Source organism: Erythranthe guttata, chromosome 7 (assembly GCF_056151865.1).
Source record: "Erythranthe guttata isolate IM_541 chromosome 7, IM_541, whole genome shotgun sequence".
Lineage (NCBI taxonomy): Eukaryota > Viridiplantae > Streptophyta > Magnoliopsida > Lamiales > Phrymaceae > Erythranthe > Erythranthe guttata.
In genome coordinates, this window is record NC_142539.1 from 13,489,463 (window position 1) to 13,506,139 (window position 16,677).

General features: G+C 31.1%; 1 protein-coding gene and 3 long non-coding RNA genes across 4 annotated transcripts; 1 reads left to right on the forward strand and 3 right to left on the reverse strand.

Moving 5' to 3' along the window:
• Positions 1-4,081: 4,081 nt before the first annotated feature.
• LOC105953869 (uncharacterized) lies at positions 4,082-6,417 on the forward strand. Its single transcript, XM_088820429.1, has 5 exons — positions 4,082-4,208; positions 4,654-4,814; positions 4,896-5,169; positions 5,908-6,056; positions 6,133-6,417. The coding sequence occupies exons 1-5, from the start codon at positions 4,087-4,089 to the stop codon at positions 6,291-6,293; spliced, it is 867 nt and encodes a 288-aa protein (XP_088676555.1). The 5' UTR covers positions 4,082-4,086; the 3' UTR covers positions 6,294-6,417.
• A 7,193-nt stretch (positions 6,418-13,610) lies between these two features.
• On the reverse strand, positions 13,611-14,016 carry LOC105967806 (uncharacterized). The gene is made up of 2 exons (XR_001173691.2): positions 13,976-14,016; positions 13,611-13,869 (listed from the first exon to the last, which is right to left on the reverse strand). It is a non-coding gene; the product is annotated as an uncharacterized LOC105967806 (long non-coding RNA).
• A 143-nt stretch (positions 14,017-14,159) lies between these two features.
• Positions 14,160-14,694, reverse strand: LOC105967805 (uncharacterized). Its single transcript, XR_016032292.1, has 3 exons — positions 14,624-14,694; positions 14,442-14,484; positions 14,160-14,208 (listed from the first exon to the last, which is right to left on the reverse strand). It is a non-coding gene; the product is annotated as an uncharacterized LOC105967805 (long non-coding RNA).
• Positions 14,695-15,285: 591 nt separating this feature from the next.
• On the reverse strand, positions 15,286-15,833 carry LOC148769748 (uncharacterized). The gene is made up of 2 exons (XR_016032293.1): positions 15,649-15,833; positions 15,286-15,384 (listed from the first exon to the last, which is right to left on the reverse strand). It is a non-coding gene; the product is annotated as an uncharacterized LOC148769748 (long non-coding RNA).
• Between the last annotated feature and the right edge of the window lie 844 nt (positions 15,834-16,677).

Sequence of the window (16,677 nt, forward strand, 5' to 3'; positions counted from 1 at the left end):
GGTTGTAATTTTGCTGCTGCGAGGGTTGGAATTCTCATATGGGTTGTTCTTGAATTTGTGATTTTTTATGAGTTTTGAGGATTTGATTGATTGGGGATTTCAGATTTGGGTTTGGTGATGTATAATTCTTCGGTGATTTCTAAGAAAAGCATCTTGAATTCCTGGGATTTGCTGGAATTTGAAATATAAATTCCTGGGTTTAATTATGTTGAAACTTTTCAGCAAGAAAGAAAAAATAATAAATAAATGAAAGGGACGAAGAAGAACAAAGAACTGGAAGAACAAGACAAAGTTGGAGGGTGAAAATGTAAAAGAACTTAAAAACTAACGGAGTCACTTTTTTAACTGGAATTAACGTTGACCCAAAATCGGGAGGGGCTACTTTGGTTCGTTTCGAAGTTCGGGGGGGTATTTTATACGTTGGGTATAGTTCAGGTAGGTAAAATGAAGTTTACCTTAAATTAATTACTAATTAGCACCGAAAAACAAGTCTCCAAAAGAATTCAACCCAAATCCAACTCCTCAACACTGACTCGTAACGGAAAACCCATTCACACAAATTTCACTCACTGTGTGAAGAGAAAACCAAAAATAAAAAAAATTAATGGCTATAAATATTCCAAATCCGGCGGCGGAAGGTGGAGGATATGCATGTGGAGGAGCGGCGGCCGCCGTGGTGGAAGTGCACAGAGTATGTCTTCCGCCGCCGAGGACCACCGTGGAGAAACTCCGGCGCCGCCTAGCGGACATCTTCTTTCCAGACGACCCGCTTCATGGGTTCAAGGATCAGACTCGGTTCAGAAAATTGGTAATCGGGCTACAGTTTTTCTTCCCGATTTTTCAGTGAGGCCTGGATTATAGTTTTGAATTGTTGAAATCGGATGTTGTTTCTGGGGTTACAATTGCGAGTCTCGCAATTCCACAGGTATATTAATTAAATAAATATCTAGAACTTTTAATTTTTTGTATTTTCCTTTTTTTTTTTTTGATTTTGTTAAGGTTGTGTTTGGTTCAGTAAAAGAATATTGGATTTTTGCTACATCACTTGCACACACACACACACACACACATAAAGTGTTTTTTATTGATGATTTTTTTTAACGAAATTGCTGGTGGGAGGAAGAAGATGATGATTTTTTCAAATAGTGGTTTACGTTTCAAATAACGAGACGAAGATGATTACACGGACTATAATCTAGGGTTCATTGGAGAGAAGATTGTGTCCTTTATAGTGGTTTTATAGCTTCTTTTTCGCAGAATTTTTGATGTTTTCTTGTTAGAATTCATACTGATTTTCGATGTTTATATAGTTGTGTATATAAAATGATTTTTATATTTATATAGTTGCTTTATACAGAGTGGTTTTCATATTTATATAGTTGTTTATACGGAGTGATTTTCATAATGTCGGGCTTTGTCTTTGATAAATTTATAGTGGTTTTCAACAAATTTATAGTGGTTTTCAATAATTTTTTTACAGATTTTTATATAACTGTATACATAGAGTGGTTTTTATGTTGACATAGTTGTTATACAAAGTGGTTTTCAAGTTTACATAGTTGTTATACAGAGTGGTTTTCATGTTATATAGTTGTTATACAGAGTGGTTTTCATGTTTATATAGTTGTTTATACAGAGTGGTTTTCATGTTTATATAGAGTGGTTTTTATTTAAAAAAACTGGAAAGAAAATAAAAAAAAACATTTAAAAAAAATTGAAATTAAGAAAAAAGAAAAATCATGAAAAAAAAAACCATTTTTTTAAATTAAAATAAAAAACATGAAAAATATAAATAAGAAAAAAAAGTTTAAAATAAAAAACGAAAAAATAAAATTAAAAAATAAAATAATTACAAAATTTTCTTTTAAATCGAAATAAAGAAAACTATTAAACAAAATAAAATAAAAAAGAAAAGGAAAAAAAAAACTTAATTGGCGTGATAAGGGGAATAATTTTTTGAGAAGATTTGGGTGTAGATCATGTGTATAATTTTTTTTTAAATTAAAAAATTATACTAATTAATAGTTAGTGGGGGCATATATGGTTTTTCAGGCCCATTGAATTTATTTCAAATATCATTTATAAATAAATGATTTATCAAGAATTAAAATCCCAATGAAGGGTGTTTGACATATAGCCCCTATTATTATATCTCCTAATTTATAGCCATAAACATCTCAACACTAAATATTATTTTTTGATGATAAAATACTAATTATCATATTCCCAAAGATGGACGATTCCCAAAGGCTTCCCTTAAGAGTCTCAACACTTTCAACTTCTCTCTTCCACTTTAACATATTTGTGTTTTCTCTTTTTTTTTTTTTTTTTTTTTTATATCCCACCTCTGCAATATTTGAATTTTATTTCTTCATCCTACCTAATTATTCTTCTTTTGGTAATCCGACTTTAGAATTTTTGTCTTATTTTTCTTCTTCATCCTATTGACTGTGTGGTAATTAGTTTGCATCTTTTTTCATCATGGCTTATAGGTAATTTCATTTTGTTAAATTATGTGTTTCATTAATTTATACCAAAGATTTCAAATTGTGTGTATAACAATTATTTCCTTTTAGATGTTATTGGACATGTTATTGAAAGGGATGATTGGAGAGAACTAAGCAAAAATTGGGCGGAGCCACAAGCTATTGGAAGTCGGCCTTCAAGAAATATTGTTTGTATGCGATATTTAATTTATTGTTTATATTTATTTTTGTTTCTTAATTTTCCAATCGTTAATTCCAGTGGCAAAACAGGACCAAAACGAGGCAGTGGAGAATGGCTTAATTACGATGCAAGATGTATAGATGGCCTTTTACGTTGGTATGTTGTCGATAGTTTAGTTTTGATTAGGTTAAGTAAGTTATTAAATCTAATTACTTTCAAGCGCAACATGAAAGATATAGTTGATGATTTTGTTCCTGGTTCAATTTTTCAATCTACTGGTATTAGCTGATTCAATTCATTTGGAAAATTATCCAACAGTAAAGTTATTTGGTTTTTTTTTTTTTTTTTGGGTAGTATACTTAGTAATGTTCCATTGATGAATTATTAATGAATGATTATAATAGAATTTTGATCATACGATACATCAAACGTTTGTTTATATTCTTACAACATCAAAACAATGCAATTTGTTGTCCCGTGCATCGCACGGATACAATTACTAGTTAAATATAAATATATAATACTATGGCCTATGGGGGGCAGTTTGAACGTTCTATGAACAATATATGTTCATAAGCATTATAACCAAACATTAGATTACGGCCTATTATTTTAGGGCAAGCCGCAAATCAACGCACGCGTGTGACTTTAGTTATATTTGCTAATCCGTCCACTGCAAAATCTCTTCCCCAAAAAGGACATCAAACTCAACCTAAGACTAAAATACTCCTCAACATCTAATTTACTCCAATTTCATTACAAAAATCATCATTTAGTCAATATTACACATTGACCCCAATTCAAAATCATTATTGCATATTCACCCCCGATCGCTCTCGTTTAAGTTGTGCTGGAAAGTCGACATAAAAATCTACAACCTTTGAATTTTGCTAATTTTTAGATTCCTTTTGGATCATGCTCTATAATCAATGCAAAGTATTTTAAACAAGACGAGGGTATTTTTATCATAAGGGACCTAGAGATTAAATTTTGTTTTTTTTTTTTGTGTGGACCTATTTGCATGAATATTAGTTCTTAGGGCAAATAAAAAAATTCCCCTATTTCGAAGGTGCTAGTTCAAAAAAAAAAAAACAGTTTAATTATTTCCGTGAAATAATATACAAAATCTTATGCAAAATTATTGACACTTAAAATTCAAGAAAACGAGTGAATTGAAAGTTACTGATAAATAGTCCTAGTTGGAGTGTTGAACAAGAACTCTGCATACGTAAGCATTGGCAAGAACCCTAATTCCTCCAAACACAAAAGCTAGGGCACAATAATATGGCAGTGAATCCAGCAATAGATGGTACGGAAATTCTCACAAAACCTAATTTATTTTTCAATTTATTTTTCTCATATGTTTATATATATTGCTGAATTTATACGAATCTATGTTTGCTTTCAGAAATCACAAATATGGAAACAAGAGAAGCACCACCTGCTCATTTACTGATTAAGATTGAATCTTTCTCCTTGCTTGGCACGTGTGGAATTGACAAATACGAAACCAGGGAATTTGTGGCCGGAGACTATAAGTGGTATATGCATATTCCATGGATTCTTTCTCGGGAAAATTATAGTTTTCATTCCTCAAGTGTTCACCGATTTCACGTTTGGTCCTGTTAAAAAAAACACATTTGGTCATCATGTTCCAATAATTTAACACTTATAGCATTTCCGTCAATTTTACAGTTACTTCATTAGTTGAGACAGTTGAGACAGTGATGGGCACATGCTTGATTCCTTAGTTTAACGGGAAATTGACAGAAATGAGTAAAAGTGTTGAATTATTGAAACATAAGGGACCAAATGTGTTTTTTGTGAACATATCGACCAAATATGAAATCGATGAAAACTTGAGAGATGAACACAATATTTTTCTCATTCTCTCTATATATATGTGTAATTATAATGACACTCGTACAACTGAAGCCATATTGAAAGAATTATATATAGTAATAAAGGATGTTTGAATTTGTACAGGAAACTAATAATCTATTTTAATGGAAAAGATTGCGAGTATGTTTCTGTGAACTTGGCTATGGCGGACACAAGTTCGGATCTTCCTGCAAATTGGGAGGTCAATGTTGTATTCAGCTTCTTTCTCTATAATCAGATTTCCGGCAATTATCTTTCTTCACCGGGTATTTTTCTCTTTCTATATATCATTTTCATCCTACACTTGGCTATTTGTATTTTTATAATACCAAAAAATTCATTGACAGGAAGAACAAGATGTTTCTTAGAAACAAAGTCCGAATGGGGTATTTCAAAATTTATCTCTAAGAAAATTCTGTCAGATCCATCAAATGGTTACCTAGTCAACGACAACTGTGTGTTTGGTGCTGAGGTTTTTGTAGTAAAAAAAGACGCCATCATTGAATGCGTGTCTTTGAATAATATCAATATTCATCACAAGCATGATCTCAAGATTTCGGACTTCTCCAAATTGAACGAAAGATTGTTTTCTGAACAATTCATAGCCGGAGGTCAAAAATGGTACAACTTTTTAGTATTATTGCAACTATCTTTCTGGAAGTGTTATTTCATTACTACTCTACTCTTTTTTTTCCTTAATTTTTTTCATTTAATTTAATTTAATAATAATAATAATAATTATTATTATTATTATTATTATTATTATTATTATTATTATTATTATTATTATTATTATTATTATTATTATTATTATTATTATTATTATTATTATTATTATTATTATTATTATTATTATTATTATTATTATTATTATTATTATTATTATTATTATTATTATTATTATTATTATTATTATTATTATTATTATTATTATTATTATTATTATTATTATTATTATTATTATTATTATTATTATTATTATTATTATTATTATTATTATTATTATTATTATTATTATTATTATTATTATTATTATTATTATTATTATTATTATTATTATTATTATTATTATTATTATTATTATTATTATTATTATTATTATTATTATTATTATTATTATTATTATTATTATTATTATTATTATTATTATTATTATTATTATTATTATTATTATTATTATTATTATTATTATTATTATTATTATTATTATTATTATTATTATTATTATTATTATTATTATTATTATTATTATTATTATTATTATTATTATTATTATTATTATTATTATTATTATTATTATTATTATTATTATTATTATTATTATTATTATTATTAAATTTTTTTTTTATGTAAACTTAGGAAGATTATTCTTGATCCGAAAGGAAGTGGAATGGGAACCGGCAGCCATGTTAGCATATTTCTGAGCTATCTTGGTTTAGAAAGAGTGCAGGCATGTTTTAACGTATGCGTGAAAAGCCAGTTTGATGATAAACAAACAACGCGATATTGTAAGTTACGTTGCAACGTTTTAAACTCGTTTTTAAAGAGGCCGAAAAATTAAACTTTTTTTTTCTTTTTTTGCAGCTACTAGTTATTGGTTTTCAGCTGTCAGCAATGGTTATGGATGGCCTGCATGCATTGAGCTTGCAACTATTAATGATCCAAACAAAGGATTCATAGTCAATGATTGTTGTCTTCTAAGTATAGAAATCCATGTCCAAGCTGTTGCAAACGTAATTAATTAAAAAAATTGTTTTAAACAATTTTGTTTTCGTTACGGTTTTCGTCTATTTATATCGAATACTTATGTTACCAAGTATTTTTGTATATTGACTTTCATATTTTTAGTTATTTTGAAATTTCAATGCATTAAAATATTTACATTATATGTATTATTATATTGTATTCAACAACCTTGTGTTTACATTCATTGTTGAACTCTATGTTATTATGTTAGGGGGGTCTTCGCTAATGTTTTTAACATGGACGACATTGTTTCGGAAATTCGACATTACAGGGTGTGGTGACGGCCGAAAATCGGTGTATTTTGTCCACCTTGGAATAACTGACATTGGGCCAAACATTAGGGACCAAAATTGTAATTCTCTATTGTTTTGCACTTATTCAGACGTATTTGGGGTCACGTGCGCTACAATGGGACTCAGTGGGACCAAATGTTTTTGAAAATTGGTATTTTAATGTGTATTTCTCTACGTTGAAACAACAGGGACGAATTAAAAGTGAAATCAGACCAAATATTAGAGACATAATAATGCTAATAACTCATCGACTATGATGGGGGCAGTTTTAACGATTGTGTAGATTTCAAACTACTCCAATTACGAGTGCGAACGTGCTATAAACAATCTGTTATAATGGTTTTTACTAAGAAAATCTTATACTACAAAGCTTCTTATTTTAGCGGTTAATGAAGTCAAGCAACACTAATGAAATTCAATCTAACGAGTTTTATTGAAGTTAACAATGATTCGAGCTCCACGTTCATCGATTTTGTAGAGATTTTATTATTTTGGACAAAATTGTAGGAATAAATGGAACTTGGGGCTAGATCGATCAAAAATAGAATTAAGGAGTGTGCTGAAGGAGTTATTTTAGCATGCTCATGTGCTCCACACGAGCGTTTCCCGTCAAATCCTGTAATGCACTCACAATCCACTAATTGTTCGATAAGACATTCTGAAGTAAAATATGTCGAATAAAACCTTATATGATCATGACATGAACAGCACAACCCCGGTACCATAAAGCGAGCACATCGTCTGGTTGGAAGCCTACCCTCATATAGTCCAGCTCTACAGAGCCACTACTAGATATTACGAAACGGCCTGAAAAGGATGCTATGGAATAAGTTAATTACCGCGCGTGCATAACAATAATTGGATTCGTAAGTTCAAAGTATTGTATAGATGATGAACTACTTTTCATGAGTTCTTCGATTAAATCTGCACAATTTCCGCACTATAAAATAATTTATTTATTTTTATTTAAATTAAAAAATATTGCCTATAATAATTTGTTATATGAACATGCCATTTTCACTATCTTATTCATTAGTCTCTTTAATCCAAAGACCACATTAGAGAATAAGGTTCGAAGAAACATGCACTAATACTGTCATAAATTTACACTTATGCAGCTTATGTGAAGCGGAAATAAAAAAGGTTTCGATATTATCAAAAAATTAATACTCAAAGTTACGAGTCCCGAAATCAAAATCATGTAATGCTGTCACAGTCTACTAATTGTTCTATAATATATGTCGAACAGTCATCCAGACGAATATAGTCTGCAGTCGAATGTAGATAGCAAACCAATCTAAAACCCTCGATAACATTTCAAATTAATTCAAATTATTACTAGGGCATCTTCGTTTACGGCAAAGCCCTCAGAGGTGCACTGTGGTGACTGGAGGAGAGGTGCTCGTTTCTCCGTTATCCAATCTGGCATAACCCAGAGTGACCTGCATGATGCGATCTCTTGAGTATCATAAGATTTCTTTACTAAACGTAAGAAAACTCTTCTTTATTATTTCTCTTCATTATAAAACCCTAGCACAATACGACTATTTAAAGAGAATAAAACCCTAGAATCATAATCTAACTAGGAAAGATAATTACCTAAACTAATAAAATACTTAATATCTATCCTATAATCATTAAACCTACGGCTCTAACTAAATTAATACTTAAATAATATATATTAAATAATTAAATAATAACTAATGAATAAATATACGATATATTAAATATATATCGTATCAAACCACCCCTCTTGAAATGAACCTTGTCCTCAAGGTTCGAGTCAATTTGATCCCTCTCCTTTGCGTTTCCACCTATGTTTGACTTCATTGACTTGCTTCACGATTGACTCCGAAAAACACGATGAACGACCGAGCTTTTTAATATATTGTTCATGCTGATCCATCGAAATTCCAAAGGCTACTTCAGCGAAAATATTCAATCTTTTTCCCGATAAATAAACTTTTTCAATCGTCTTTGTAGATTTTGTCTCCTCCAAACTGACCATCGGTTCTTCGTCTCCTTTCTTTTGAACACCATGGAAATCTCCCAATATCCATAGTAACTCTTTGCTCTCCTCTCTGGTTAATTTCTCGTCTTCGTCCCACTTTACCTCGGTTGACTCCGATTCTTCTTCTTTCGGTTCTTCGTCCCACTTCATCTCAGTTGAATCAGATTCCTCTTCTTCTGGCGAACTCACAAAAAATTGGAGTTCTTCGAAAAAGTCATCGTCGTCCTCTTCCTCTTCTTCCGGCGATAGGCTTGGCAGCGGCGGCGGCGGTGGCTCTTTGAAAAATTCATCGTCGTCCTCTTCCTCTTCCTCCGGCGATAGGCTCGGCAGCGGCAGCGGCGGTGGCGTTGGCGGTAATGGGTGGTGGTCCCTTCGACTTTTGTGTTGGTGTTGACGTCGTCTGTGACTTTGTTCGAGCAATTTCTGAAAATCAATCCGTAATTTCTCCACGGATTTCTCCAATCGCTCCAACCGTCTTGTTTCTGACATCATAATTTTCACAAAGTTTTGATGTGATCTCAACTTTGCTCCAGCTTAGCTTTGATATAATCGCTGCCTTGCTAACGAAGCGTTGGTGTCAATCGCAACTTCGCTCTGATACCAATTGATGCGATCTCGATTCAATCCCAAGTAAGTATGTTTACCTCAAAATAAGTAGCTAAGCCTTTTATATCGATTCTCGGGTTCGATATGTCACCTGATACAGTATATATACATCCCTCGACCGACAAAGCGCCACACCTTGGGTGGATACGCTCTTGAAAGAAATCTCGTATCCTTTTTCCAATGTCCTAAAAGCAGAAAAGAAATAAAAGAAATTTATACACAAAAAGAAGAGTCGTAAAAGCAAATCGAACATCAGATTACTGTAACTAGTTAACTACTTATACGTCAACTGAACGATCATAGTGGTGCTCGATTTCTTGTTTTTCCCGTACTTCCATCCACGTAAATAGTCTTATTTTTATTTCTTTTATCACAATTTTTCTTCTCTCGGAGTTCAATTATAACTTACTATATTATAAATCTTCTGTGAAGTTAAGACCCTGAAATTTAATGTTGAAATTAATCTATCACGAAGTTGTTCGAAAACGGATAAAAGTAACACCACATTAACATATAATTTGACATAATCAATTTCTTTTTTAATGATTTACCAAAACTCGAGGAGACAATTATTATGAACTATTGATAGAAACTAAAGAGGCTCTTATTCGAGTCGAACTTCTAAAATCGAGTTAAGTTTGCTTCGAATATTGAGATCGAACTCAAGCTTGTAGAGATAAATTATACCACGTCGGGTAATCCATTTGTTTAGCATTAATGGCCCTCCAAATTTTCATAGAACGTGAAAATGAAACCGTATTTACTATATTACTAGTTTGCTAAACACGATTTACGATGGTAAGTTCTAATAACTTAACTTCGAATCTTTATTGCGGTCTTAGAAAACAAAATTCCAACTTCCGATCTGTCACGTATTTGTATACGAGTGTTACCTTTTATTGGTTTTGTGCCCTAATTTGTGACGCCTAGTCGATTTAATTATGATAAGATAGATCTATTCACACAAAATATCGTAGAGTCAAATAAATGCAGCCGTATCCAAAAGGACTCCTATTTATTCACATACTATAAAAGCTAGGTAAAATATTCAAGTTTGAATTCAAATAAAATCAAAAGGTTTCACAATAATACAGATAATCAAATCAACACAGAGAAGCAAAAGTACCCTACCTTGTATACAAAAATCAAAAAATCAAAAATCAAAAATCACAAAATCAGAAATCGAAAAAGAAAATCAAAAAACAAAAAAAAGAAGTCAAAAATAGAAAAAAAAAATCATAAAAAACACAAAAAATAAAGGAAACGAAGACAGAAAATTAAGAAAGGACGCAACCTCTCCAGTCTTTATAGTAACAATGAAAGGGGAGAGCTCGGCAGCAAACGAAGTAAAGGGGTGTTTAGGAATCCTCGGTCGAGGTATAGAAGGTCGACGAACGGAGCTCGATGCATCGAATTTTGTATATTCAAGTGCCAAAATTACGGGACGCTCCTCCGCTGATGGATTTTTTTTACTCCCACGTACATGTGACATTTTAAATTTTATAGAAAATATTCCGGAAAAAATGAAAAAAGAAAATTGCAGATGCAAGGGCTTGAAGATGTTGAGAGAGTGAGAAATAATCGAAATGAAAACGAGGTTAAATAGATAAAGTTCTTGTCTTGGTTGACAACATATTAAGAAATTAATTACAGATTTAGCAAATACGAGAATAGAATCGAGGAATGGTTTTGCAAAATCTAGACTGAAATGGGAGGAAAGTCAAGAGATAGTTATTACGAAATCCGAAAAGATGGATTTCGTAAATAATTTCGTGTGTTTTTGAATTATTTCCATGACTAGCTACAGCATTTAAAACATTATTTGAATTATAGACAAAATAACAAATACATAAAAGTTGGCAAATAATATAAAATTAAATGTTTTATATAATTGAAGCTTCATATTTTAATTTCGACAAAATTCTTCAAGAATAATGTGAAACGGAGTTTTGGATGGCTAAATTAGGCATGTATACGCATACACATATCTTACGTATATAGTCGTACATGTACATACATATATTTTACGAATCCAAAACCGTAAACCCTAAATACTAAACAATTACGCGCATGTTGATATACATATTTGGCATCTTTTATTTCATGATCCCATGCAGCATCGTTACGAGTACTTCTCGTATAAGTTATAATAAAATTCTTCACAGCTCCATTTATTTAGACTCTAATAAACTTCTTTTTACTTTCCATTTTGACCTTGACCTTCTTTTGCTTCATTGGAAATTAAACATACATTAGATTTGAAATCGGACTGCTTGAAAATTCATAAATTTGGGCATCATATATCGAAAATCTTATACCAAAAATCCACAATCATATTCCTCAATAGAATCATTATTATCAGCATTTATTAGTGACCAATGCATTCGACAATAGGAAGTAATTAATCAATTAAAAAAATCATTATTATATATGATAATTATAATAATCATTTATTAGTGACCGATGCATCTAATGATTTGCTTTGATCATAACGAAAACCAGGTCTTTAACATTCAGTTCATCGAATGGCCTGAAAACTATTATCAACTAAGCCCTGAAAACTGACGAACTAAAATTAAAATTAATAAAACTCAACATTAAAGAAATAGTCTATGAGAACTAAAATCCAAGTCCGTGATCTCTCAAACATTACAACTTACAAACGGGGTCGAGAAGCACTAGTTATTTTAACATACGGCTGCTAAAGTATATAAATAATGAAACGGGGTACAAGTTTAATGCAATTAAAACTACAAATAGAGCTGCTAAAATATACATCAACAAAAATGTACTAATTTCGACAAAAATAAAGAGAGAATTATTTATTTTGCATTTAGAAAGTGGCAATGAATAAATGCATTCTTTTAGTTTTAAAACATTGCATATAGAACTGACTAATATGCCTTTCAGTTTATACTAAATGTACAAGTTAAATTCATATACGTACCACCTTATATTATAACGCATGCTTTCCTGTATCTGTCTCATTCCTCGAGTCAAGCACATATAATATATATATTGTGTTGTGTGTATGTCCGCGTGCCAAAATAATATGTATTTGTTGAAAAGAGAAGGTAGGTGTAGCTTTACATGCACGATTAGAAAAAAAATGTCTAAACGAATATTTATTGTTATGAATTCATTATGAAGGTTCGATTTCTGCTAACTACACAGGATTACATCATTGGTTATTTTCAAATCTTACAGTCTTAATTAAGAATTTTTTACAGCAATCATCTGATAATTTTTCAGGTATTCCAAAATGGTTTTTCGAAGTTATATTTGAGACAATGGAATATCAAACGGCACGCTAAGCATCTAAATCGAAAATTCGATTTATGTAAACTGCAGAACGATAGCAACTAAAGCAACAACGAAGTGAATAAATAGAAGACTGAATGTACTTACGTACCTCAGCGGATTCATCATGTAGAAGGGAACTTAGTGCTCGTTCGAACTTCGAACAAAGCATGCACGGTTTCTATCATCATTCAATCGGCACAAGAAATTAGCATATCTGGAAAATAATGAGGTGGTCATATTAATATACCATAGATCGTATAATGAGGTGGGGCCCGCCCAGTTCATCGACACTGATGTTTTGTAAAGATCAACTAGTCGATCATCAAAGCACACTCGTTCCAAATAATAAAATAATTAAAGGAGCACTAAATTTCATGCGAAAAACTTGTCAGCTTATTTGGAAGATAAATATTCCCAATTAAAGTCCACTGGAACTAATGGGATTGACTAAATTCACCGAGCGCAGATTTTGTTTGCAGTTAACAACATTGCTCATGCAAAATTCCGGGATCTGAAATCAGGTACAAATCCGGAATAAATTGGCTTAAACATCCCTATTGCATTGAGGAGAAGAAAAAAAGAATTAGATCTTGCAAAAGTAATTTATGGAGTATAAATTAAGCAATGATATTACCTATGATGAATTAATTAACGAAATGTAAGCTTTAAGTAGCACACTGCAAATTAAGACTATAGCCTAATCATTTCATTTGCATTTGCATTTGCAGCAGAAAACTATAAACCAGAGATAATTAACATTGAATAAAGGGAAAAAAGAAATACTATCACTACAACAAAAATCGTCTTTGTGGACACAAAAATTTGTCCCAATACATAACATTTTGGGACACTTATACTTTTAGAGGCAAATAAAGTATATGTCGCGTAGTTGTGTGTCGCATTAGCTTTGGGATATTTATTATATGCCCCTAAAAGTTTCTCTTTTCAAGGCACTCGTATATGTCCCAATAAATGTTATTAAGACACAAATATATGTCCTCTTAAGAAACTCATGTTTATGCTAATCAGCTTTTTGAGACCGTTATAAATGCTAATATAATTAAAATACATATAAAATTAAAATTAAAATAACAATCAAAACATAACAATAATCTTGATTTTCATAACCAAAATTTCAAATATATTCAACTCAGTAAAATCATAGTACTACAAAGGATCTTCCAAACCAACCAACATTATGGAATCATAGTGTGCTACAATGTAAAATTTGAATATCTTGATTAACTAAAATTTTAATCTCTAACAGCTCTAAACTTCAACAGTATGATTCAACTCCCATCATATTCTAGATGGCTTGCATCAACAATGAAATTCATCATTCAAAGCAACTGCATAAGCAACCTGTAGGAAGAAAAAAAAAATTGCATCACTAAGGAATACAAAACTATGTTACAAATAACAGTACCTTCATTAATGAGTAAACATATATTAATACAAAATAACATACCATCTCCCATTTATTTAATCATTGGGGAAATTCCTTCTCTAGCATAAAAAATCCATATTCAATAACTCATAAAAAAAATAAAAAAGTTACTAAAGATAAGGAAAAAATAAAATAATACATACCAGTAAAAAGGTCCAAATAATATGTATTCTTTGATTATAATTAAACGAGAAACTTATTCTTACCTCTTTTTTTTTACCTGATACTAAGAATCTCAACTTTATCAACACCTTCTGTAAAAATAAACAAGATAGCGGATGAAAATAATCAAATGTAAACTCTAACATATTGCCATGTTTCTAGACTAAATCAAAATCCTTAAAACTTAGGTCAACAAGACATGACATAGTTCAACACACAATCAAGCAACAGTAAATGATAAGAAACAGCTCTTGATGCCACAAGTACAAAACAAAGAATATGAAAGATAATCTTATAAGGAACTATAATTGAAAACAATTAATACCCGAATAGTCTTCACTATAGGATTTTTGAAAATCAGCCTTCCTCTGTAGCAACAAAAAATGTTTAAGCAATTATAAACGAAGAAAACAAGTAAGAAAAGAATAAAGTCGAGTATTACATTAGTTGTTGCTTAAGATAAGTCTAAGTAATAAGATCACTCCGTTAAATAAATTATAGACATACCAGATGCAATAAAGAGATTATGCAACCTGATGCACACTAGGCAAGGCACAAGAGACATCTCCTAAGAGACCACCTATATAACCAAACATACACTAAAATTAGTCTAAATATTTTTATTCCATCAAAATAACAGTTGATGCAAAAATAAAACAACATACCAATTAGATAAGACTAATTAACAAACATGATATTTGTTCATGGTTATTATCCAATAACATTGTGGGGAAAATATCTTGGCAAGCAAAACAAAATAAATGCATTTCTCAAGAACTCCATTATCAAAATCTCATATTCAATATTAAACTTAGTTACGCAGAACCCATCAGTTGTTTTTAGCTTTAAAAACTATTTTTTTTTTTGCAAAAGAAAAATTTAAATTGGTGTATTTTTCTTAACCATAAAAATCATATGTGGAATAGAAAAATCCAATCAGTTATATAACCAATTCCATTTCAAAATTTATAATAGCTAGGCGGTAATAGGGGACCAAATCAAAGAACTCATCACATTAGAGTGAAAAATCGGACAAGTCACACGCATATTCCTTCACACGTGCAAAATTATGGTTAAACATAAAAAAATCCCAAGCAAGGTCTTCGGAGATATTCAAGAAATACATATTATAATCTAAATTTCCATTTGTCAAAAGAAAGAAAAAACAATACCTTTCGTTGTCATTGCTACCATAGCTGAAAAAACTATTAAACTCTTACATCGTAACTCATCAACGCTCGAACATCCCTGACATTGTTGTCATTGAACTGCAAATAGGGAAAAACGTTCATAATCCCAGCCCTAAACCATTTTCGTCAAATTTAAGTGTTCTTTAAACCCTAATATCAATTGATTGAAAGATAGGTGAGAGAAACAAAAATCGATTGCCGTCGAACTGAAAATTGGGGAAAACGTTTCAAGCCCTAACTTCGTTTCGCCCAATTTAAAATTTTGTTTATAAACCCTAGTTTCTAAAAATTACAAGGATTGGAGAGAGACACAAAATCGTAAGATATGAACAGAGATCTTACCTTCATAAGTTTTAATTAATCCAGAAATTCTCCACTTCAAGGAGATGAGACGTTCGTTGCGTAAGAAATGAACGCCGGAGAGATTAAATGGGATGGAAAGAAAATGTAACTAATAAATCAGAATTTATTTTATAATTTTTTTTAGTGCAAATTCCATTTGAGGTATAAGTGCCCCGATAAGTTTAATAATTAGATGCAATTTTGAAGTGTCCCAATATCCTTTATTTGGGACACTTGTGAAAAAGTGTCTCCAACTATACGTCCTAATAGATGTTTTTTGTTGTAGTGTATATTTTCTGTAATGACTCGTAAAAATCACAACTCAAAACTCCCTCGTATTATCTAGTATTTCTACATTGCATACAAAATTACATTTTTCATATGTATAACGTGCATGAAACTGGGAAAAAGAAAACACATAAAGAAATCAACGAAGAATTGAATTTTTAATTCGCCTCGCCGCACTCCTAAAACCAGTGGGCAGTGCTTTTATTTGAATGGTAGAGAGTAGAAATTCGTACCTCAGAGTCCGATGATAGAGATGAAGTGCATTATTTTCTAAATGGTTTGCATTGATGTTGGGGCTAAATACCTAACACGCAGTGCACGTATCGCAAACAAGTAGTAAAAGTGGACTCGTGAGAGTCGGATGTCGATCCCACAGGGAATACTCAAATTATCTAATCCTAAGTACCAAATTCTAACAATTATGATTTTTATCCAGCCTACGCAAAGTTGTCAAATTTAATCAACTAAATAATTAAACTAATTATGAAAGCAAATAAACACGAGAAAATATCAATAAAAACGGACCTAGGATTTTATCTCCCCCCTATGCAAGAATTGCTCACCCAAAACCCCTCAATTATGAAATATATGATTCATGATTATTAACCCGAGACACTAATTTACTCATAACCCGCTGTCGCGTGTATTATGAGTCTATTATTCATAAACGGTTCACTATATGTCTATGCAAACAAATTATGAATAAAGCATTAACCAACAAGTCTCGTAAATGGCTACCTA

What these genes read in the sequence shown, in the direction of transcription:
- LOC105953869 (XM_088820429.1), top strand. Translation starts at nt 4,087, where the DNA reads ATGGAAACAAGAGAAGCACCACCTGCTCATTTACTGATTAAGATTGAA. An exon ending in ATAGCCGGAGGTCAAAAATG is followed by an intron (nt 5,170 to 5,907) that starts GTACAACTTTTT and finishes ATGTAAACTTAG; the next exon opens with GAAGATTATTCTTGATCCGA. An exon ending in TAAACAAACAACGCGATATT is followed by an intron (nt 6,057 to 6,132) that starts GTAAGTTACGTT and finishes CTTTTTTTGCAG; the next exon opens with CTACTAGTTATTGGTTTTCA.